This window comes from Callithrix jacchus, chromosome 4 (genome assembly GCF_049354715.1).
Source record: "Callithrix jacchus isolate 240 chromosome 4, calJac240_pri, whole genome shotgun sequence".
In the NCBI taxonomy this organism is placed as follows: domain Eukaryota; kingdom Metazoa; phylum Chordata; class Mammalia; order Primates; family Cebidae; genus Callithrix; species Callithrix jacchus.
This window is the reverse complement of record NC_133505.1, coordinates 2,615,856-2,639,988: the sequence shown is the minus strand read 5'-3', so window position 1 is coordinate 2,639,988 and position 24,133 is coordinate 2,615,856. Positions and strand designations below refer to the sequence as shown.

Here is a 24,133-nt window from a genome sequence, read left to right as displayed (position 1 = left end):
TTTCTTTTCTGGTGCTAACATAAATGGTATTGTGTTTTAAATTTCATATTCCAGTTGTGCATTGCTGGCATTTAAGAAAACAATGGACTTTTGTATATTAACCTTGTATCAGCCTTGCCATAGTCTCCTATTAGTTTCAGGAGTTTTCTACATAGATAATCATGTAATCTGTGAATAAAGACAGTTTATTTCTTCCTTCCCAATCTACATGTCTTTGATGTCGTTTTCTTGTCTTATTGCATTAGTTAAAACTTCTAGCACCGTGTTGAATAGGAGTGGTGAGAGTGAAGACTCTCGAATTGCTCCTCATCTTAGCAGGAAAGCGACTAGTTTGTCATCATTAAGTATGACGTTGGCTGTGACCAACTCGATACGATTCTTCGTAGATGTGCTTTATCAAGTTGAGGAAGTGCTACTCTATTTCTAGTTTGGTGGAGTTTTTATTATGAGTTGGTGTTGAATTTCGTCAAATGCTTTTTCTGCGCCTGTTAATATAATCATATGATTTTTCTTCTGTAGCCTTCTGATGTAATAAATTGCCTTAATTGATTTTTAAAGGTTGAACCAGTCTTGCATACCTGGAATGAATCCCACTTGGTTCTGGCGTATTATTCTTTTTATGTCTTATTGGATTAGGTTTGCTAATATTTTGCGGGGAAGTTTTGTGTCTATATTGCTGAGAGATATTGGTCAGTAGTTTTCCTTTCTTGTAATATCTTTGTCTGGTTTTGGTATTAGGGTGATGCTGGCCTCATAGAGTTATGAAATATTTTCTCTGCTTTTTTTTTCTGAAAGATATTTTAGAATCCTGGTATAATTTGTTTCTTTAATGTTTGGTATTTTTCACCAGTGAAAACTGAGCCTCTTTCTTCTATTGCTTCAGTGTCCTTAGCAGATATAAACTTACCTGGGTTATTTCTTCTCATGTTAGTTTTGGTAGACTTTATCTTTCAAAGAATTGGTCTGTTTCAACTAAGTTATCAAATTTGCGGGCACAGAGTTGTTCATAAAATTCTTTTATTATTGTTTTAATGTTCATGGACTCAGTAGTGGCCTCTCTTTCACTTATGAGATTACTAATTTGTGTCTTCTCTCTCTCTTTTTTTTAATTAGTTACCTGGCTAGAGGTTTATCAATTTTATTGACTTTTTTTTAGAAGAACCAGCTTGTAGTATTGTTAATTTTCTCTATTAATTCTGTGTTTTCTGTTTCATTGATTTCTGTTCTAGTATTTATTTCTTTTCTTCTGTTTACTTTAAATTTAATTTATTCTTCATTCTCTAGTAGCTTAACTGCAAGCTTAAATTATTATTGATTCTAGATCTTTCTTCTTTTCTAATATGTGCATTCAGTGCTATAAATTTCCCTCCATACACTGCTTTTACTTCATCTATAAATGATTGATAAGTTGTATTATCATTTTAATTATAAAATGTTTTTAAAATTTCTCTGAAAACTTGTTTAAGCGAACTGTTATTTAGAAGTATGTTGTTTATAAGTATTTTGGACTTTTCTAGTTATCTTTTGTTTCTGATTTCTAGTTTCTACCATTGTTTGGTAGCATATTTTGTGTAATGTATTTTCCTTTAGATTTGTAAAACTGTGTTTTATGGTCCAGAATGTAGTCTACCTGGGAGAATGTGAGCTTGAGAAGAATGTGTATTCTGATATTGTTGGATGAAGTATTTTATGGACATCAGTTATTTACAGTTGATTGGTGGTACTCTTCCATTTAACTGTGTCCTTAGTGATTTTCTGCCTGCCGGGTCTGTCGACTACTGATTGAGGGTTGTCGAGGTCTCCTGCTCTGATAAGGATTCATCTCTCTTTCGCTCTCTCCCCACTTCCTTTTTGTTTTTGTGGTAGAGTCTGGCTGTGTCACCCAGGCTGCCGTGCAGTGGCGTGGTCTCGGCTCACTGCAACCTCTGCCTCCCGGGTTGAAGCAATTCTCCTGCCTCAGCCTCTTGAGGAGGAGGGATTATAGGCATGTGCCACCACACCCAACTAATTTTTGTATTTCTAGTAAAGATGGGGATTCACCATGTTGGCCAGGCTGGTCTTGAACTCCTGACCTCAGGTGATCCATCTGCCTCAGCCTCTCGGAGTGCTGGGATTACAGGTGCAAGCCACATGCTCAGCCGGATTCACCTATAGTTCTTATTTATTTATTTATTAGAGACAGGGTTTTGGTCTGTCACCCAGACTGGAGTGCTGTGGTGCCTAGCCTCAAGTGATTCTCCCAATTTGGACTTCCAAAGTGCCGGGATTACAGATATGAGCCACTGTGCCAGCCTATATTTCTTATTTTGTCACTTTTAGTGGTTGTCCTTGTATTTGCAATATACTTACAACTAATTCAACTGCGTTTTCAAATTACGCTATAGCACTACACGGGTGTTACAAAGTATTCCCAGTCCCTCCTTCCTGCCCCTTATGACATTATCATGGTTCATTTCACAGCGTCTGTAAGCCATATCATTGAAACAGTGTTGATATTATTTTGAACTAACTGTCACCTGTAGGTCACCTAAGAATAAGAAAACTGGCCGGGCGCAGTGGCTCACGCCTGTAATCCCAGCAGGTTGGGAGGCTGAGGCAGACAGATCACTTGAGGCAGGAATTTGAGACCAGCCTGGCCACCATGGTGAAAACCCTATCTCTACTAAAAATACAAAAATTAGCCAGGCGTTGTGGCCCAGGTCTGCAATCTTAGCAACTCTGGAGGCTGAGACATGAGAATAGCTTGAGCCCGGGAGGCAGAGATTGCAGTGAGCCAAGGTCATGCCACCGTGCTGGCGTCTGGGTAACAGCAAGACTCTGTCTCAAAAAAAAGGTGGCAAGCACGCCTTTTGCCTTTTGCAAATATCCAAGTTTTTTGTTTGTGGGTACTAATGGCTTCGTTGTTCATTAATTCCTTACCTTGTGAAGTCAATTATAGAGCTGGAGACTTTTGGAATCTAGAGAAATTTTGTTTATCTTCGTGCCTGCTTCATTTATCTACAGGCTTGAAACTGTAACACATTGTAAGTGCTCAAAAAACATTTGACCACAGTTTAAAGCAAGACACTCGAAACTGATCGAAGTGGATCACACGCATTGTTCTTTGGCGGTGTTTTGCATTTGCATTGTCCTTCCCCTAAGAATTTACTTTTTAAAAGTAAGGAATCTGAGCAGGATGCAGTTAAGCAATCTGGAATGTATCCAGCTGTGTCCAACTGCTGTTATGTTTGGTGAGAATTTTTGGCAGTTAGTGGGAAGACGCAGTTCCTCGTGAAGAAAACAATTTTTAGAAACAGCCGATTTTCTCAGGAAAACATCAGGCCCCACTGGGAGTCGAACCCAGGATCTCCTGTTTACGAGACAGGCGCTTTAACCAACTAAGCCATAGAGCCACGTGGAAGCGCTGTTTAGAAGTGAATCTACTCGTTTTACTTTGACAAAATGAGTTTATTGAGTGTTACCTGCTGTCTTCAAAAAATACGCCAACTTGAAAAAAAAATATGCCAACTTGAGAGACACTTCATTTCTTCAGTCGCTTTTACAGACATACGAATACTCGGGGAAAGGTATCCAGCAGTTTACAGTGTCAAAGGATTTTTCTATTAATCCAAGAAAGCATTACAGAAAGCTATACAACACGTGAGGACCATTAAGAGGAATATATTTATACATAATTTAAAAACCCTTTGAATCTTGAAAGTCACTCGCTTAAGGTAGGCGAAGCTGTGAGATTTGCCGGAGGAAGAGCAGGCCTCTCGCGTGGAGCCGCGGGACTGGGCGCTAAGGCGGTCTTCAGCTGCAGGTGTCAGCCCGGTAGCTCCTCCTCAGGTCCTGTGACGTCATTCTCAGGAGGTTAGTCAAGTTCTGTGTCACGTGGGGCCGCTCAGGCGGGTGCGGGGGTGAGGAGCGGCTGGGCCACCGGCCTCCGCGACTTTGGGCTCGAGGAATTTGGTCGACACTTTGACCAAGAAAAAAAAACATTTGGCGCAGTTTCTTCCCAGCCTTTCTTTCCTCCTGCTCATCCTGCCCCATTTTTATCCCCCCGCATTCAGTTCTGAAAGTCAGTTCCAGAGGAGATAACGCGTTCTCCCCTGTAAGCGGTCCTTGCCCCACGCCCCGCCCTGAGGTCCCGATTCTCATCCCTCCGGGGACTTGCACGGAGCCCCGCCCGCGGGCTTCGAACGGACTGCGGCTCCACGTCCAGGAGCTGGCCCAGTGTCGGGCCGGGCAGGGCCGTGGGAATTGGGGTGCATCTGCGGGGCCCGGGGCCCCCAGGACAGGCGGGGACTGGGAGCACTGAGGGGTGGGGGCCAGGGAGGCTGGGACTGGGGAGGGGAGACCCGGGACCGCCCAGAACGCTGCCGTGGAGTTGGAGAGGGTGGGACACAGCCTCTCCCGGCAGGTGTGATGCGGAGGCGCATCAAACGCAAACGGATTCCCGTCCTGGACCTTGGGAATTAAGGCTCTGAACACATCAGCAAAGAGCACATCTGTCTGTCCAGACGTTTCTTTCCGCGTATTTCATAGTAAGGACTTTTTTAAAAAGCAGGGACTCGGATCCTAGGTGGGTACAGCTGGGAGGCTGGGAGTGGGGAACGGACGGTCGTGCTGTTAAAAGTAACTCTCCGCCGCCCACTCCTGAACGCAGCTGGCGAGAATGAGACGTCAGCTCAGCGCCGGCTCAGTCCCAGAGCCAGGTCAGCCACGGGGATTTTTAAGCGTTTTCCAGTGACCGATTTTTCTGGAAGCGAATGGATTTTACTCTCCCTGCTTCACACCCAAGTAACGTAAAAGACAGCGCTGGGACCGAACTCGCGTCTCCTGGGTCCTGGTTGGCTGGAAGAGGGAAAACTAACAACCAGGAAAGAATTGTGTCTGTCGTCGGTATCTGGAGGACCCATTACAGGGTGGGTGATCGGGACTGGGGTTTGGCAGGTGGGAATCTTTGAGACGGTCTGTGCACACAGTTTTAACTCTCCTTTTGCCAGTCTGGAGGACATGACATTCCCGATAAGTGAGTGTTAAAAGGGGGCAGGGAAGGTCATATACACACGTTCTGAAAGAATTGCTTTTCGTGGAGGCAAAGTGGCTAAGCAGTCCAGAGCGCTGGATCAGGGCTGTCAGCTCTTGGGGTGTGGAGGTTCTAGCCTGTTGTTTAGCCACAGAAGTCATGAAACCGCTATGTGGTATTTGTTAAATCATGAGTTTTGATACTTAAAATAGAATTCCTGGAGCGAATTTTGTTTGGTTCTGTTGAATTCGTTACTCTTCCACACAGTAGCCAGATTCTACTTATTAATATTTTATCTGATATGTTGATCTTTAGATGTGTGAATTGAATTGTTCTCATTGGATTTTGTTTATATTTTGGGTTCTATTTATGTCAGGTGTTGGTAAGCTTAATGAAAGGATTCGGCAGTTTTCCGCTTCTTATATCCTGAAACTATTCAACCGACAAGAATTTCCTGATCCTTGACAAACTGGCAGCACTGGGCTAAGAGAAAGAGGAGTTTTCATGGGGCTTAGAAGTGAAAAGATTATGGACAGTCTCTTCATCTGTCTCTGCGGTTATTAGTCTGTGAGGATGTATTACTTGAGTGTGTCATAGTGTCTCAGATCCTCCCTTTCTTATTGGTTGAGAGATTATGCCGCAGAAAGTTAAATGACTTACTGCTTATAACATTCTAGTATGATGCCTGGGACATGCAAGCCTTCAGTCAATGTTATTCATTATTGTCACATCAATATTGGCAATTTATATTGTCCTAAGTACTGTCTCATCCACTATGCTTAGATTATCAGGGGTTATCAGATACAGAGGTACAAAAGTTGTAAATAATATTTGCTTTTTACTTATGATGCATCTCTTCTCTCTTTGTAAATGTCTCCTCTCTCATCACTAATTTTGAATTCTAATTTTGTATTTTCCCACGATTAGACACTCCACAGATTTGTATTTCAGTTTTATTTACAAAAATACTTTCTTAGCTCTCCTAGTGTGTAAACAGATTTTCTGTTAATTCCTTTCTTCTTCTCTCATTTGGTGTATTTCGTTGGTCTTTTATTTGCTTCTGAAGTGAAATACTTACTAGTATTTCAGTTGTTTAAAATCTTTCTCATTAAAAAACGCACTTGAGTTACAAATTTTTCCCCAACCTGCTTTTGTAGCATTTCCTGAGAGGTAAGGATGGTGATACATGTTGTCTTATGACATTATATTCCAGCTAGTCTATAATTTTAGTTTTGATTTTTTGAGGCAAGATATTTTTAGAAACATTTGACGTTTTCAAAGTATGACATTTTATACTTTTCTGCTTATATTTTGATGCTAATTTCTATCTCTATTTTCTAGTACAGCATTAATTTTCTAAATTAAAAAGTATTTTGATATTTTCTTACTGGACCTTGTATAATTCATGAATTTCCTGGGCAGTTTAAAAATTCTATATTCTCTATACAGAATTTTATGCCTATCAGGTCAATATTTTATTCTTATTTGTCTTTTATAATATTATTTATTTCTTTGTCCACTGGTAGTTCTTGAACCGAGAACAATAAATTGAATTCAATTACTAAATGGTGTCTGTCTTTCTACTTGTGTCTCCGCTGAATTTCTGTTGAAAGTTGCTGCTTGATTCTGAGCATGAATATCAAAAAACAAAAATTTTTATCTCCACTTCAACTGTAATTTTTAGCATTTTGCAGTACCCTTCTTTAATGAGTGTCGTTCAAAATTCCACCTCAAATGATTTAAGTCCTTGAGTCCTTTCTCTTTGTGAATTTGCCTGATATTTTTGTCTGTTCCTTGTTTTTAAACTTCCTGATTGTTTCCAAGCCTATGGGAAAGTGGCAAGCTGTAAGGAGACTGTGTGACAAGGTACATGCACAAAAGACTAGTTTTTTATTTTCACAGCATTTTAAAAGGCAATGACTCTAATTAACAGATACTTAATCTTCACTGGTGTATGTGGTCATAGCAAAAATTGTAATCGAGGTATTGAATATATCAAATGTGTCGCTCTGTAGAGAAGTTGTGGGAATGGAGTCTCTGATTCTAGCCAAGAACTTCCCAGACGTCCAAGTAAAATATGTTCCCTCCCTGAAAATCTAGTGCAAGTGGAAGATTCAGTCTTTTAATGTTGATGCTTTCTATGTTCCATCTTTGGTTGCCCTTTTTTCTGAGATGGTATTCAAAGGAATATTCCATACACTTATATCTTTCAACCTTCCAAAATAACACTTATAACTTCCAAATATCTTGCAGAGACCCTTTTAGAATGCCATATGATTATAGCCAACTGCCTACAGGACTTTTCCACCTTAGCATCTCATACACACCCTGACGCATCAAGTTCCTCCTGCGACTGCTTTTCTTTTTGACTAGCACGACGTTGCATTCTGTTAAACTGAACGCCGTGTAATTCCTGTAGGTGACTTTCTTGTCCCCTCACGCATTTTTTTCATCAAGCAAATATGATGTCACTACTGTGTAGACTCAAACAGTGACCCTTCCCTAACTAGTCATGGCAAGCAGGATGACATTCTAAGCAGAACCTGCTATTGTGAAAACAAAATTTGAGGGAATCGAGAGTTTTTGCTATTCAGTTAAACTATTAGTGAGTCAATTATGCCAAATGTAAAGTTTTAATTTGTAATTGTTTTGTCTCTAGAAAAGCTTTTATTCTAAATATAGAGAGATAAACCTGACGTTTTGATGAACACATAAAAAGATATGAATCAACTTTGGCATAAAGAGAGAGGTAAATTTGCCAAAAAACGTATGAGAAATAATTATAAATCATGGCATATATTATGCCAAATTTATTCTTTTTTACGTGAAGGGAATTGTGGACATTGACCTGATTAGTTTGTATTATCAAGAGCAGAGTTGAACCATAATCCCCACAGCACCTCCAAATCCTGAGACAAGCTTTTCATCACTGAATTCATGCGGTTTTCTGTCCCCTCTGTCCCCTAACTGATGGGGCTCCTTAAAATGTAGGGTGGGTTTGAACTTGGGTTCTTAACAGAGGACCCAATTATGGAGGATTTGGAAAAGTCTTTTTTTCCCCTGGGCCTTATACCCCATGCATATAATGCAAGGCCACATCAATTGTCCATGCACTCGTAAGTTGCAAGGAGACAAGTTGGAATAAAGGGTTTAAAATCTGTTTCTATCTGGGGCTTAGATAGGGTCTGTGAAAATGCTGGTTTAAGAAAGCAGAAAATGGGTGACTTCAGAAGTCCTTGATAGCAGATATTGAGAGCTTTGTTTTTACATAATGTTGCAAATTATGAATACAGATTAAAGCTAGAACGTACCCATGTACCCTTAGAACTCAAAATTCATTGGTTAATGGAAATTAACTTCTTTAACCTTTTTTTTTTTTTTTAAGTGAGTCTCACTCTGTCAGCCAGGCTGGAGTGCAGGTGGCACAGTCTTGGCTCATTGCAACCTCCACCTCCCGGATTCAAGACAGTTTCCTGCCCCAGCCTCCCAAGTAGCTGGGATTACAGGAGCCCATCTGTCAACACATCTGGCTAATTTTTGTGCTTTTTCGTGGCAATAGGGTTTCGCTATTTTGGCCAGGCTGGTCTCAAACTCCTGACCGTAAGTTATCTGCCTGCCTTGGCCTCCCAAAGCAGTGGGATTATAGGCATGAGCCACAACTCCTGGCCAGTTTTTTTAACATTATATTAGACTTTTAATATAGATTAAAGCCCTCAATAATTCCTCTCCACCTTTGGTGGGAAGTTACAGTTTGAGGACTCCATTTTTCTCTAATAAGAGAATAGAAAAACTGAATGTTATTTAGCTTTATCATACATCTTTTTGCTCCTTTCCAAATAACACTGTTGTTTGTTCCATTGACTATTCTATTTATGCTATCTGTAACATGTCTTTCATGTTACTAATGTACTTGTATGTATACTTAACACAACTTATGAATTCTGCCTCTGTCTCACAAGCTACTTATTAATTTATCTAAACTTAACATCTCTTATCAATTTTACCTTATCTTGGAAGCTATTAGCGTACATACTATCTATATTGATTTTATCTATCCAATTTGTTTTCCTATTTCCTGTATCTAAATATGATAAAATTATACAGCAAACTTTTATTTCAGGAACCATTGAGCTTAGAATTGTTTGTTTTTGGAATGGGAGCCCTAGAAAGTCAGTATTCGGAGTAGAAATTTCTCTGAGGTTCTGCAGATAAAGATAAAGCTCTCTTCGCCAGGTGTAGTGTCTTCAAATGTAATGTAATTAGGTGGTAATTCCATTTCTACTAACTTGTCTGGTTGGAGGCAAAGACATACAGAGGAAGCTGGAAAGAGAGGAAAGAGTAAACATCTGGAGAAAGGGACTATCCTTCAGTTATCTTTGCCTTAGTTCCTCTGAAGTTATAATCTAAAAATTGGTATAAGCTCTATATACACTGTAGGTGGCACTCCGAGGTTATAAAATGGTTCATATGGTGCATTGAGGCCACTGTGTTTTATTTTACTTTTATTTTTTTGAGACGGGGTCTCATTCTGTCCTCAGTCTGGAGTATATGATGCAATCCCTGTTCAGAGAAGCCTTGCCGTCCTGAGCTCAAGTACTCCTCCCACCTCAGCCTCCTTAGTAGCTGGGACTGTAGGTGTGTGCCGCCATGCCTGGCTGATTTTATTTTTTGTAGGGATGGGGTCTCACTAGGTTGCGTAGTCTGGAACTCCCGCATTGGCCTCCCAAAGTGTTGGGACTACAGGCATGAGCCACCACTCCTAACCCCACTGTATTTTAAAGGCCAAAAGGAGCCTGAAAGAATTAAAACTAGTTTGCTCTTCTTTTGCAAGAAATCAAGAAAAGGTAGACGGTCAATATGGTTTCATAGGGAAAATTTTAGAGGGGCATGGAATCCCTATCCAGAAACTTCATAGAGATTCAAAGAAAAGAAAGTTTGTAACCTACAACTTGAAAGAGCGAGCAAGAGAAAACTTGCAGTCAGAGCAGGCGGAGGGCAGGAGGGGGAGGGGTAAAGAAAGAAAATAAAAGAACTTTTTTTAAAATTCCAAATCACAATGTATTTGAAAATATATATTAAAGAAAATTTATTTTGGCATTTGGTAAAGTGCTGAGAAAGACTTTATTTAAGACTATTGCAATTAGGGAGAGAGACTGATCTCAGCTCTGAATACTCTGAACACAGACAAATGGGGATTTGCGGCCGACATGCAAAGTGCAGGGGTCTTAGATGATGGAAAATTACTAAGCACAGATATCAGAGGGAGGAAGACTCTTGCTAAACGGGCACAACAGGATTCTTGCTAATGGTAGGCTAAGGATGGAAAAATTAAGCACTGAGGATGAGAAACCTGTGCAGGTATCAGGCTTGGGGAGTTCCTCAATAAACTGATAGAAGGATTCTTGTTAAAGGCAGTCCAAAGCCAAGGCCTACTTGAGAAGGCTAAACGAAAAAAACCTGTTTTTCTATAGTCTCACAATACTTCTAACACCGTATGTGTGAGTTTCCCCTCCAAGCAATTCTCCAGTTCTGCAGACACAAACTGGGTGTTACACTGGATCTCGGTCCTGACACGAACTGCCTGTGATTAGCGCAGATGCTGCAGGTGAAGGGCTCAGTCCCACAAGACTGCCCTCCACTTCAGATGCCAATCATAAGTCCCGGGTTGTCACTCATATTTCTGACCAACTGCTGTAAATCGAGGGTTCCTACAACCTCCTCCTGAGGTTTGATAACTCACACGACTCAGGGAAACAGTTACTTACATTTATCGGTTTATTATAAAGGACATAACAAAAGATATAGATGAAGAGATACACTTGGCAAGGTATGGGGAGGAATATGGAGGTTTCATGTCTTCTCTGGGGGCCCCACACTCCCAATACCTTGATGTGTTCACCAACTCAGAAGCTCTATGAGTTCTGTTGTTTAGGGGTTTATGGAGATTTCATTACCCGAGCATGATTGGCCTTTGGTGACTGGGTCAATTATCAGCTCCTCTGCCTTCCTCAGAAGTGGGCTGGGGTGCTGGAAGTTCCAAACCTCTAATCACCATGAACGGTTTCTCTGGCAACCAGACCTCATTCCGAAGCTATCTAGGGACTTTCAGCCACCAGTCGTCTCGTTAACATTCACAAAGACAGTTATTATTCAGGAGATTCCAAGGGTCTTAAAAGCTCTTGTGTTGGGAACCAGGGAGTAAGACCAAATGTAACAAAAGATCCTCTTATCATCCCTGTCACTCAGGAAGTTACAAGGATTTTAGAAGCTCTGTGCCAGGAGTTGGGAGCAAAAACCAAGTATTTATTTCTTACTCTATCACAAAGGCTCAGAGAACCCTGACGAAAGTTGGGTCAAGGAGGGAGCCTGTCCGATAACACAGGTCTTGAATTTGGACCTAAATGAAGATGATGTGGGTCAGAGTCGGAGGAAACATGAACCAAGGGCATGGCAGGATTGTCCATGTTAACCCTGGGGACACGTAAGGGCTCAGTAGGGGGCAGAGACTGTGCAGAGGAGGCAGTGGCCACATGAAGGACAAGAGAAGTTCTCCTTACTCGTCCTATGTCAAAATGGCAATGTCTTCTGCAAGTTCTCCATTCCTTAGAGCAATGGTCCTCAAACTTTAGCATGTATTAGGATTAACTGGAAGCCTTTTGAAAGCAGACTGCTGGACCCACCCCGGGGTTTCTGGGTCAGTGAATCTGGGAGAGATCTGAAAACTGCATTTCTAAATTCTCCAGTGCTGCTGGTCAGAAGACCATGCTCTGAGAACCATTTTCCTAGAGACAGAAGTCAAGAAAGGGAGAATGATGACGGACTGAAGGACTGTCAACGTCCTTTTCTCAGGGCCTCTACCTGAGATTTCCCTCAATGCGTTGATGGTGCGGGATAATAGATGATTTCCACAGCCTTACCCGGATGGGCTTTACTGGGCTGCTGCCTGCATCTCCAGTTGGAGGTTAAGTTTAAGAAAGCAGCGCATCTAAATATTTTGAAAATATGTCCCATTTTTCATGTATTAAATATCCACCACTTATGAATTTTAAGCTCTTGAGAATCATTTTCCTAATTGTTTTTGGTTCAGTCAGTTCTCGTGTTTCTGAATAAACACAAAGTCATGGATCACATTTCTTTCTTTCTTTTTTTTTTTTTGAGACGGAGTTTCACTCTCGTTGCCCAGGCAGGAAAACAAAGGTGTGATCTTGGCTCACTACAACCTCCGCCTCCCAGGTACAAGCAATTCTCCTGTCTCAGCCTCCCAAGTACCTTGGATAACAGGCATGCAGCTCCACGCCTGGCTAATTTTTTTTGTATTTAGCAGAGATGGGGTTTCGCCATATTAGGCTGGTCGCAATTCCTGACCTCAGGTCATCCACCTGCCTCGGCCTTCCAAAGTGCTGGGATTACAGGTGTCTGCCACCACACCCGGCCCATATTTTTACTTAGGTACACAGCAGGATTATGACCCCCATAATATTTGAAATTACTCACTGATATTTAAATTCCCTGCATTTTAAGGGCAAAAGATATTTTTAAGTCTAGTACCTATGTTCCAAGTAATTTGTGAAAAGGAAAAGAAAAACAGCGATTTCATTTTACTTCCTCATCTAATTTGTTTCCTTAATATGTGGTTTTCTGAAGTCTGTGTCCATGATAAAAAACCGTATTTTAATTATAAAACAGCACAGGGTAGATAGGGCTTCCTAGCAGGTCCTTTGCCCCTCTGATTAGGAGTGGGTTTTGTTCCATTTTGTTTTGTTATGCTTTTTTATTTTTATGTGCTTCAGATTTTAACAGGACACATGGATTAATTTTATAAGCAGAAATTATGCACATTTGCTGTGGAGAGAGAGGTTCTTTGAGAATCAAAGCCTCCTTTCATGTAGGAGCCCGGTCAAGAGACCTGAGCAGGAGGGTGCGGAGGGGCCTGGCACGAAGCCATCTGTGCTCATGGTTCCAGCAGCTCTGAGCAAACAGTTCCAGTCAGTGCTTTTATATGTGCCAAGGAAAGTTCTAGAGCATTTTTGAGAGAAACAGAACACTGAAGAATAAAGCAAGGGAATGAAATGACAGAGAAAGAAAAAGTATGACTCTGGACATATCATGGGATGGGGAAGACACCACACAGAGCCAGGTTGCTGCAGATTTTTTTTAATTCAAGGCAGTGATCGGATTAAGTTTAAAGTGAGGAGCCTCGGCGTGAGGAGAAAGCCCATCATTCAGAATATAGGGACATCCTGCCCAGGTGCCATGACCTGAATGCACTGAGGGACAGGCACCAAGGCAGGCTTGGCTGGGTCCGACCCGGAAGGGTTTTAGGATCCACCGTCATGGCGATGCCCTTGCCTTCATGTGAGGTGGGGTTTCTGCTCCCACTCTGCCTTCAGAGGTCCTACACGAGAACTACTGGGTGGCAGGGGAATAAAGGAGAATGAAGTAGAGAAGCGTTTAACAATGCGTGCCTGTCTTACAGGAGAGAGGCTGTGAAGGAGGCCTGGAGTCTTGCTGCTGGCTCCAGCTTTCCTTAAACTTTCAGGAAGGGGAAAAGATGGCTGTCACAACTTCTGGGGATTGCTTTTTTAGGGACGCAGGATAGTCTGAACCATCTACCCTAAGATGTGATTTTCCTTTGATATTTCAAGATCAAAGAGTCGGGGAGATAGATTTTCTTTTCCTTAATCTTCAGACACACACACACACACACACACAAACACACACACAATACATACAAACAACTATGCATATACCAACAAATGCAGTTCTCCACATCCACACACACACGCTAAGCAGCTGCTTGGGTAGTATGGGATGGTTTGGTCATCAGGAGGCTGGGCAGGCAGGTGTGGAGCAAAGATGGAGGAGGAAGGATGCTTTTTAGACATTCCTGCAGGCGGGAGGCCGGGTAGTTGCTTCTGTTAGTCGCTACCATTTCCTCGTGGGTTAGGCTTTAGGTACGCCAGGATGTCTGCCTTCACCGTGCTGACTGGAATACGGTGGAACCAGCGCATGACAGGGACTCCGTGGGGCCCCACCAGAAATTTTTCAAAGTTCCAGCGGATGTCATGGACCTTCATGGGCTCCCAGAAGAGTTGGTTTGATGAGCCCAAAAGATCAGAGGTCGGAGGGCAGGCGTTCTGGAGCACAGGTATAAAAAGTAGAAGGAGACAGTTATGTCCACCTCCGTGTGGTAGTCTTATCTCCAGACTGGAGAGTCGACTCATCATTATGTATCTTAACATATTAACTACTTCAGATGCTTCCAACCAAGTGCAGATACTGCAGTGTGTCCATACCAGCGCATCAATGCCAGTACACTAACTGCCAGACAACCGAGAGCCAGAGAGTATGACAGTAAACAGCCTCCGTTCCTCCTTCCCCGTCTTTCCTCTGTTCCCACACCCTTATCAGCGATTCAGTAAAAGATGCTTTCGGTTTCCTTGGCCAAGTCATATCATTTCTACAGTTTGTTTCTTTCGCAGAAAAAAAAAAAAAATGGGTTGATTTAGAGTAGTGGCTCCAGAGTTTGGGGCTTCATAGACTTGATAAGCCAGTGAAAGTTCCATAACTGTTTCGTTGGAGATTAATGTAGAATCACTAATATTCATTTTGCCAACAAGGCAAATTAAAAGTCTACTATAACCATAATCTAAAAATTAAAGGACTTTTAAATACTATGTTGAACCACATAAAATGGATTATAGCCCATTTTTGAGCAAGTAAAGGACAATTTATATGGGTAAACAATAGTAATTTAATTTCAAAATAAATGCTGGTCTTATACTCAATAAGTTGAGCTTCACGAAAAATTCTATGTTGTCTTTTTTCCTTGTTTGCTGTGGATGAGTGAAAACATCACCAGAACCAGCCTTGTTCTGCAGACCAGCATTTGGGGACGAGTAGACAAAGAGATCCTCAGGGGTCCTTCTGTCCTGGGATTCTGTGGTTCTAACACCCTGTGACTGTAAAGGCATTTACCACATGCTATTCTGTATTATCCACGTTTGTCTCCTGATTAAATATGAGTTCCTTCAGGGAAGAGACTATACCCTGTTAATGTTCAATCACTCATTATACAGTACATAGGGGATGTGATACATGATTGTTGAATGAATGAATCATTGCCATTCAGTACAGGAGGTTAGTCCACATCAGACCTATTGTCCATCGTGGGTTTCTTCTACTTAAAGCTAAAGCCTCACAGCAGATACTGCCATGAACCTCGAACATATCTGAGCATCTCTTTTCCAAGGAGTGCAACCCCAACCCTAGACATGAGCCCCACTGCTTTCAGGGCGTCTCTGTCTAACCGGTCCATGCCGGGTTTATTCTCACTCACCTTCAGGAAAGTAAAGACCTTCTGCTCTTTTTCTCCATTCACATCCCCTTTCTCAAAGAGCTGGAAATTGGGTACAAAGCCGCTACCCGGACGCACATACCTGCAGTGAATCAAAGTGTTCCCAGCAAGATCCAAATTAAGACATGCATGGAAAGTAATGGCCACCACCAATTCACCACGACAGGAGAGTGAAGATAAAGATGAAGAGGCTGTGGACAGGGAAGATGAGAAAAGATAGTCTGTGAGAAGCAGAGCTTCATGCAACAGGCTTTATGGAGCCAGTAGAGAATTCTAAGAAAATTGGAAGACAATCTTTCGAGCTTAGGTTTCCTGACTCATTTACATTTCTTATAATCCCTTCCTTCCCCTATGCTTCTTTTCCAGTCAATCTTCCTTAGCCTCACCATCAAAGAATTCAAAAGTAAAGAGAATATTTGAGCACTGCGGATAGGACAGATTGAATTCAAAACATCGTAGTGATATGCTTCAGCCCATTTATCTACGGCCCATCTCAGAAGTTTCCAGAATGGGCAGGCATCTAGGCGGAATGAGGAACAGAGTTCCTGACAGGGCCTCTGCAGGGCCCCATGCGGCCACTCACTTGAGACCAAGAAGAATCTCTGAGTTTGCTCCTGGTTCTTGTTTTCCAAACTGGTTGCAGGGAAAGCCCAACACAGTGACTCCAAGGCTCTTCAGCTCCTCCTGGAGTGCATTCAGTTCTGTAAGTGGAGAAGGAACAGCCTGGGTGGCCTGCTCAGCAGTCCTGCCTCGGGCAGTGAAAGATTACTGGATGTGCCCATTTATGACATATTCATGTCTGAGGACTATGAAGGGAAAGATTCACGATTACAGAGATCAAAGGAGTAGAGAGGGGAAAAAAAAAAGACTCGAGCACACGTTCCCAGAAATGCATCTAAGTGGTTGCTCTTTTTCTTGTACAGTAAGTTCCCATGCTTGGCCACCCTCCACCATCCAGTGAGAACTCTTATTTGTCTCACACACACACACACACGCACACACGCACACACACTCACACACACACGCTGGCTAGTCTTGTGTGGGAGTCCTGTTTGATTCTAACGAGAAGCCAGATGTGATTGCCACTGTCTTCCCTAGTTGGTGAATTGACTGATCAAAAAAAACTTTTAAGGAAAAAGCAAACAAAATGGACATACTACCCACCTCTCCCCGCCTCCCCGCTGCCCCCAATACAGTGTCCCATGGTGACACAACCAGGTACTCCAGTTCCAGCCACGATCCCAGGAGTACTCCTTGGTGCTCTACCCTGGGAGTGGTAGACAAAGTCAGAGAAATTTCAAGGCTATCTCTACACCAGTCTGTACGCTCTCCTCAATTCCGGTGACTTAACTGATGCTGGAACGCCCCCTGGGACACCAAGCGAAAAAGCAATGTGTAGGATTTCTGTGTGTGTGTTTGTGTATATGTATGTGCCTGAGAGAAAGAAAGAGAGAAATGTTTGCTGGTGTACACATAACAGATTGCTGGAAATATACACCATAAACTGATCATATTAGCCGCCTAAAGAGAAGGGAACATGGCAAGTGCCACTGTTAAACCTTTTTATAGCTTTTGAATTTTGAATGTTGCAAATGTATTGCCTATTCAATACGTAGCAAATTTAAGTTAAAATTAAAGTAAATTAAAACAAATCTAAGAATAGCTTCACATTCCATGGAACTGCAGTTCACACATCACAACTTTTAAAATTTACCGTATTTTTTCCAGTTTAACTTTCTGAAGGGAGGAGAATTCCTGCTTGCTAAATGATACAGAGCGATTGTTTGGGCTCTTACACTTAGCTCCTGAGGTCCTACAGCAGACACACTTAGCAGACCTTGATTCTGTTCCTTTGCCAAGTTCTTTTAGCTTTCTCACTTGCTTTAAATGATACCAAATTGTTGCTTGCGTTCTTATAATAAAAATTTAGTCTGTAGCTTTTCAGGTTTTCCCTAGACTTGGTTGTACATCAAAATAAAAAGTATAAAGTGAGGCCAGGTGTGGCCAGCACTTTGGAAGGTCGAGGTGGGTGGATCACTTGAGGTCAGGAGTTCAGGACCAGCCTGACCAACATGTGAAACCCAGTCTATACAAAAAAAAAAAGAATTAGCTGGGTGAGGTGGTATGCACCTGTAGTCCCAGCTGCTTGGGAGGCTGAGGCAAGAGAATAGTTTGAAACCCAGAGGAAGAGGCTACAGTGACTCAAGGTTGTAAATATATGTGAAGAAGTGTACCCCTGTACTCCAGCCTGGGCAACGAAGGAAGACACTGTCCCAATAATAATAACAACAGAATGACCCCCAAATTATTTTACATGTATGATTCTTATTCTAATCTGTACTTTTGAGAGCATCTCTTTATACATTATTTCACCATTAAATTGGAAAAGTCTTCAGCTTCTCTTGGCAAATGTGAGCCATGTGTACTTTGGAGGAGCAGGCATTTTATTAGAATTTTTGCTTAAATCATGTAGCATCCTCTGAATGTTAACTTTAAAATGTCAAAATTTGGTGAGCCAGATCTTTTAGACATCAAGTTACAATATGCTTGACGTTAAGTGTCATTTAAAAGGGACTGAATATCCGTTAAGAAAATTGATAGGGTTTGTATATTTTTGATCAGTTGAAAAGATAACAGTATCAGTGTGTGGAAAATTTTTCTTAAGACTTGTTCATGTATAGGCTGGGTCCAGTGGCTCACGCCTGTAATCCCAGCACTTCGGGAGGCCAAGGCTTGCACATCACTTGAGGTTGGGAGTTCGAGACCAGCCTGGACAACATGGCAAAACCCCATCTCTGCTAAGAGTGGAAAAAAAAGTAACTGGGCATAGTGGAGCATGCGTGTAATCCCAGCTACTTGAGAGGCTGAGGCCCAAGAATCACTTGAACCCACGGGGCAGACGTAGCAGTGAGCTGAGATCATGTCACTGCACTCTAGCCTGGGCAATGGAGCGAGACTCTGTCTCAAAACAAAACAAAACTTTTTCATGTATTATTTTGATCCATTTCTCTGTGATCTGTAGCATTTGGTGCAATAAATCTTTTAAATTTATCTTGAACTATTTTTTAAAAGCATAAAATAAAGTTCTTGGCCTGTCCAAAGCTGTATCTATCTCTAGTATAATTGATCTAGAATTTTAAGTAACCTTTTCTGGATCAACAGTAATACCAAACTCTTATCCAATAAGGGCACAAAGAAAATGGAAAACACACCTCAGCTACCACAGAAGGTTAGGCCAAGGTTGGAGAGAGACCGAGTGTTTTTCCACATTGCCAGTCACGCTAGGCAGCCCTTGTACCAATCAGAGGCTGCCCAGACAGAAAACTTCATTTCCCTCTTTGTCATTTAGAGGTGCCTAGAGAACCCAAGAGCATTTTTCAGAATATCAAAGATCTCTCATCTCTCCTGTTTTTATCAGAAGTAACCAATGAGAAGCATAACAATCAGTCCTTGAAAGCCAGGTTCTGGCCTGGGAGTCACAGCTAGGCTTTAGCCCTCTCCTAGGAAACATAAACGATTTCACAGGACATCAATATCACGTAACATGTGACCATGATGAATCGAGACAAAAACAAGACCACTGCATAACTGAAACTGAACACAGAGAAAGTATGGACACCGTCCAGATCACAACTGTGACTGGCTACCACCGTAGTCTTACCAGTCACAGCTTTAGCCTCAGTTTCTTTCCCCATGTAGATATGATTAAGATACTGCATCATGTAATTGCTCCCAGTTCTTCTTGACACCATCTAATCCAGAACAGAGCTTCAGTTCCCTGAACCTGTCTCTAAATCTCCTGACAAAAGCTCAGATTCTGCAGTAAGTGCTTCTGAACACTTCCTTATTAAGAAGCCCATGCCCCTCTACAGTGCATGTTCTCCCTCAGGGCACCAAGTAGCACATCCAACTTGCTCAGCCTCAAGTGTGCTTCTGGTGGTCTGTGTCTTTGGGAGCGTCTTAGTCCTCAGATCTGGAAATAATTCTCCTGATATTCTAAGGAGCAGAGTGGGAGCTGCGTTGAGGAAGGTAGAGTCACCTGACCACTTCTCCCACCGCATCCTCCAATAACACATTGGTAAAAGCTTCCGGAATCAGAATATGGCTGGCTGGCAGTGCTGCCTCCACAACAGCTGAAACGTGAGTTCTTACCGGGATACTGAGCTGTCAGGCTGCAGTAGGAGGCTACATTGACAAACAGGACGGGCTTCCCTGCGAACTGCTTGAACTGGATGTACTCCTCGCCGCTGAGGGTGAGGGCTCCGTACTCATAGATGGTACCTGTCACGTTTTTGTTGCAATCCACCTGGAATGTTACAAAAATAACCATATCCATATATGATAAGCAATAATTTCCAACATTTGTGGACTTTTTCAAAACAAAGACCTTCATGTAATTCCTTGAAATTCTAAGAAATGAAGGGAACTTTTCAAGTAAAATTTTTAGTTACAGGTGATGCCGTAGCTAGAATTTATGTCTTCTAAATTACAATCCATTGTGTGTGTGTGTGTGTGTGTGTGTGTGTGTGTGTGTGGCAAGACAAGCGTTTCATAATATTCTTTCAATTCCTGCAAGATTAATACAATTTACCTCTGCTCCCTGACACTGCATTCTCCCCAGCATCCTGATACCCCATTCAAGTCATGCTGTCCTCCTTCAGATACTCATAACAGATTTTTCAGGATTTCTCATAACATAAATAAGTTTTACACCAATATCTCACCTATATGTTCTTATATTGTAATTCCTACCCCCAAAATCAGGCCCGTAACTTACTTCTCTAGATGCCATTGAAGGGCCCTTCCAGGCTTGCCAGTGGGGTACTCACCGGTAATACGGAAGGTGAAGTGGGGAAGTGCTGGGTAGAGAAAGGCAGGTCCCTGACTAAGGCTCCAGTCTCGGGCCTGTGCCCATGGACCTGGGTGAGAACAGGCACACTCCTGCCTTCTCACTCAAATGTTGCCGGCCACGCCCCCATCCTATGCCTATGAAAACCGTGAGCCCCGGGCAGGCCGGGACACAGGCCAGATGTGGAGAGAAGCACACCAGAGCACACCTGCCGCCCTTCGGGCCCTGGACAGCAGGAGGACGCAGAGTTTGGGCAGGTGGTAGGAGAAGAGGCACGACTCCAGGGAAAAAGCATCTCCCTCTGGCTCCCCCATCTGCTGAGAGCTTCTTCCACTCCATAAAACCTTTGCACTCATTCTCCAAAAGCCAGTGGGTGTGTGCTGTACAGTGCTCTCCTCGTTTAGTGTCCACAGGCAGCTTGTGTTAGCTCAATTAGACCCCACGTGGAATCGGATCACACATGGGCTCCGATTCTTCCTGTACACCAAGGTGAGATCCTGGGATACAGAAAGCCCTCTGTCCTTGCGATAAGGCAGGGGTCTAATTGAGCTAACACAAGCTGCCTGCGGACAGCTAAACGAAGAGAGCACCCTACAGCACACACCCACTAGGGCTGCAAATGTAAACATTCACCCCGAGACACTGCCTTGAGGTGGAGCCCCACAACCTGCCTGTCTTCATGCTCCCCTAGAGGTTTGAGCAGCCGGGCACTGAAGAAGTGAGCCACACCCCATCGCATGCCCTGTGACGGGGACTAGGGAGCTTTTCCGGTTTCACTGGTACCTTCAAAGCTCATCCTTCACAACCTCTTCTTCTCATTTTCATATTGCGGAGAAATAGCCAGGACTGCTCATGAATTAAAGTTCGTAAATAGAAAGCACAGAGCAGAAAAACTTTCTACCCACAAGCATGCCAGTAATAAAAGGCATACAGAACCTGGAACAAAAGGGAAGATGCTGTGTGGCAGGAGAGGCCGTATTCCTGACCATATGAAGAAACATCATAGAGTTTTAGAGTAGTTTAAATTGGGCTTCACAGGATCTCAGGCCATAAAAGCCTGCCCCATGCAGGGAAGGACTTGCCTGGGGGTGGGCTATGGTGGGGAGAGGGGGCAAGACACTCTGTAGTCTCGTGAGACTGTCAGCAGGACACCAGGCCACAGAATCGCCTTCATTATTCCTTCTGAGCCCATGCTTCTCTGCACATGTGAGCATATGCATCACTCACAAACTTGGGAACGTTAGCCTGAGAAACCCAACGGGATGGGGTTGTCATCCGTGTACCTGCATTTGCTCTGCCTTCATGACACCTAACCTCTGTGCTAAATAATTTCCAGCATTTGTCTATCTTGCTACTGTAATTAAAAGTCACATGGAAATCACCATGTGAGCTGTCCTTTGTATGCCTCCATCTTTTTGCCTTCATGCTACCTTAGATCTGGGTGTGACAACTTCCGAAGGTTCGCTTCCCATGCGGATGTCACTCTGTGTGGTGAGCTGCAGAATCCCAAGGAAACTGCAGAGAGCTCAGTCCTCCCATCCAGCTTTCAGTTCTGCTCCAGTTTGCTTAAGGAAATTGCAGACTTAAAGAGCTCAGTCCTCCCATCCAGCTTTCAGTTCTGCTCCAGTTTGCTTAAGGAAATTGCAGACTTAAAGAGCTCAGTCCTCCCTATCCAGCTTCAGTTCTGCTCCAGTTTGCTTAAGTCTGTTTGCAGAAGAGGGAGTATCCTAGAACACAGCTTTTAATTCACAAGATGATGTTTTACAATGAGAACTCCACACCCAACCAGGCGGCAGTGGCTGACGTAGACCTGTATGACCCTTGGAGGCTGTCTCTTCAAGTGAGCTGTGACCTTTCTTGGAAGGAAGGAAGGAAGGAAGGAAGGAAGGAAGGAAGGAAGGAAGGAAGGAAGGGAGGGAGCTGTGATCTTACCACGGCTGTCAATCTTGTGGTATTTAATATGCATCATCTTACGCTTCATATGAACCCAGTAACAGAGATTAAAGCTCAAAGCTTCCAGGTTTGGAGACTTGGGTCAGTATCAACTGGAAGCATTTAGAGATGCAGATTCCTGGGCTCCCCTAAATTACAGAATCAGAAACTCTTGGGTGGGGCCCAGCAACGAGGCTTTTAACTAGCCCTCTCTTAGGTAAGCTCAAGGCTGGGAATCACTGCATGATACGATGGGCATTGTTCTCCACCTTTTATAGAGGAGAGAAAGGGACTAACAAAAGATACATAATGGCATATGGCTACCACTGAGGATGCTTTTGAATAAATTCATCTGATTTTAAAGTTAAAATTTGCAGGCACCTCAAGTGATCCGCTCAGTCTGCACCCTAAGACATATATATACCTCACTCACAGGGGTGGCTGTTGGCATCCAGTGGGGAGACTTTTCTAAATAGCATTAGGAGATTTGGGAGCAACACCAAGATCTGAGAACAAAGCCTGCTCAGAGCTGAGCCTTGTCTTTACCTCATCTCATCACCTTCCCTAAAGTTAATATTGGCAGGCAACCGTGTTGGCCTTATGTGTTTTATTTTTCTAGGGGTGTTGGGCTGTGGGAGCTCCTTTCTCTGTGACCTTGAAACTCCTAGTGCAGACCCCAACACCTTATTCTCTCCCTCTCCTTCTGCGTTTCTGGTTGAGCAGCCTCTCCAGGAGCAGCCAGGACAGCCTCCCTGTCAATCCATTTGCTACTTCATGCCTCATTTGTGGGGATTCACAGCACTACCCCAAGTTATGGACCAGCATGGAGGGGACAGGTTCTGGGCTATCAAGGGGCCACCGGGGGAAGTGGCAAAGGGGAATGTGCTGAGGCAGCCCTCTACCACCCTGTTCTGCATACATTCAGTTCAAAGACCACTAGGTGCAGAGGAAAAGAAGCAACTAAGACAGTGGATTTAGGGAGCACCTCTGCTGCTAAGGACAGCAGTGTCAGGATTTGTGAAGACGGGGTGGGAAGGCAGATCTTGTCTTTTGAAAGGAGAGAGGAGAGAACTCCTCACAACTCAGGAGGCCACGTGGTCATCACACGCTGGAATCAGTTTGGATCCCCTGTCCCATGCTTACCTTTCTATCTTCAGGCTTTAGGGTCTGCTGAGCAAAGCTAACCAGGAACAACGGGACAAGACAGGAGGCCTGGAACTGCCGGATCATGGCTAGGAGGTTTAGATGACTCTGAGGTCCCCAGGATTTCAGCCCCTTTTGAGCCCCTGGCAGGGATCAGTTTGAAGAATCACCCTCCAATCACAGAGTGGCATTCATACACACCCACCTCCACTCCCCACACACACCCTCTTCCTCTTCAGCTCTAAACCCCTCGTCACTGAGCCTGCTCCACCTGCCTTGCCTCTGCCAGGTTCACACAAAAGGCATTCTCTGCCTCTGGAAACTAAAGTCTGAGTGACGTAGAGTTCTTACGAACTCTCTTGGAAGATAAGCTTTTAGTTATCTCAGATTTCTGAGGTCTTTTCAAAAGTCCTGTAATCTATGTCCCGATCACTGATACCCGATCTAGCCATGCAGGTTCTTGGGGCAGCAGGGCAGATGCTTTCCTCTGATGGAACAAACCTACACACGTTCCCAAGCTCTTTAGCCTTCTCCTGCTTTAGCTCAAAAAAATGGCTGAAGCTTTGACCACGATTCTATGAAAACCATTGAGTGTAATACCTGTCGGTGCCACTGACTATCTTGATTCTGAATCAAAGTTAATGTGTCTGTTGCCAGTTTTCTCATCTGTGAAATCAGAATAATAATGTCTGTGTTGTAGGGCCGCTGTGGCAGTAAAATGTGACGACAACTATAACGCTGTGTTCACACAGCTTCACGTGGAGAAAACTGCAGCTCAGAGAGAGAGAGACCTCAGAAACCGTGGGGAGTGAAGCGGAAGACAGCTGCTGCTTTCTACTGG

At 43.3% G+C, this 24,133-nt stretch overlaps 2 protein-coding genes and 1 non-coding gene across 4 annotated transcripts in view; 1 reads left to right on the top strand and 2 right to left on the bottom strand.

The window, feature by feature from the left end:
* The window catches only part of LOC128931902 (uncharacterized), a 54,049-nt gene extending 29,916 nt beyond the window's left edge, over positions 1 to 24,133 (top strand). The window contains exon 5 of the mRNA XM_078370536.1: positions 23,993 to 24,133. The gene's annotated coding sequence lies outside the window, so the exon portion shown is untranslated. The remainder of the gene's footprint in view (positions 1 to 23,992) is intronic.
* TRNAT-CGU (transfer RNA threonine (anticodon CGU)) lies at positions 3,319 to 3,392 on the bottom strand. The gene has a single exon. It is a non-coding gene; the product is annotated as a tRNA-Thr (tRNA).
* On the bottom strand, positions 13,817 to 23,402 carry GPX6 (glutathione peroxidase 6). 2 transcript variants are annotated; one of them, XM_002746107.6, is made up of 5 exons: positions 23,293 to 23,402; positions 19,521 to 19,674; positions 15,952 to 16,069; positions 15,351 to 15,450; positions 13,817 to 14,148 (listed from the first exon to the last, which is right to left on the bottom strand). In XM_002746107.6, the coding sequence occupies exons 1-5, from the start codon at positions 23,377 to 23,379 to the stop codon at positions 13,930 to 13,932; spliced, it is 678 nt and encodes a 225-aa protein (XP_002746153.3). In that variant the 5' UTR covers positions 23,380 to 23,402; the 3' UTR covers positions 13,817 to 13,929. The 2 variants fall into 2 exon arrangements, with proteins under 2 accessions (XP_002746153.3, XP_054110691.1); XM_054254716.2 differs by lacking the exon at positions 13,817 to 14,148 and adding an exon at positions 14,662 to 14,973.

Coding starts and splice junctions, on each gene's coding strand:
- GPX6 (XM_054254716.2), bottom strand. CDS start 23,379: ATGATCCGGCAGTTCCAGGCCTCCTGTCTTGTCCCGTTGTTCCTGGTT. Junction 19,675..23,292: donor TAAAGCCTGAAGATAGAAAG/GTAAGCATGGGA, acceptor GTAACATTCCAG/GTGGATTGCAACAAAAACGT. Junction 16,070..19,520: donor CCTGACAGCTCAGTATCCCG/GTAAGAACTCAC, acceptor CTCCACTTACAG/AACTGAATGCACTCCAGGAG.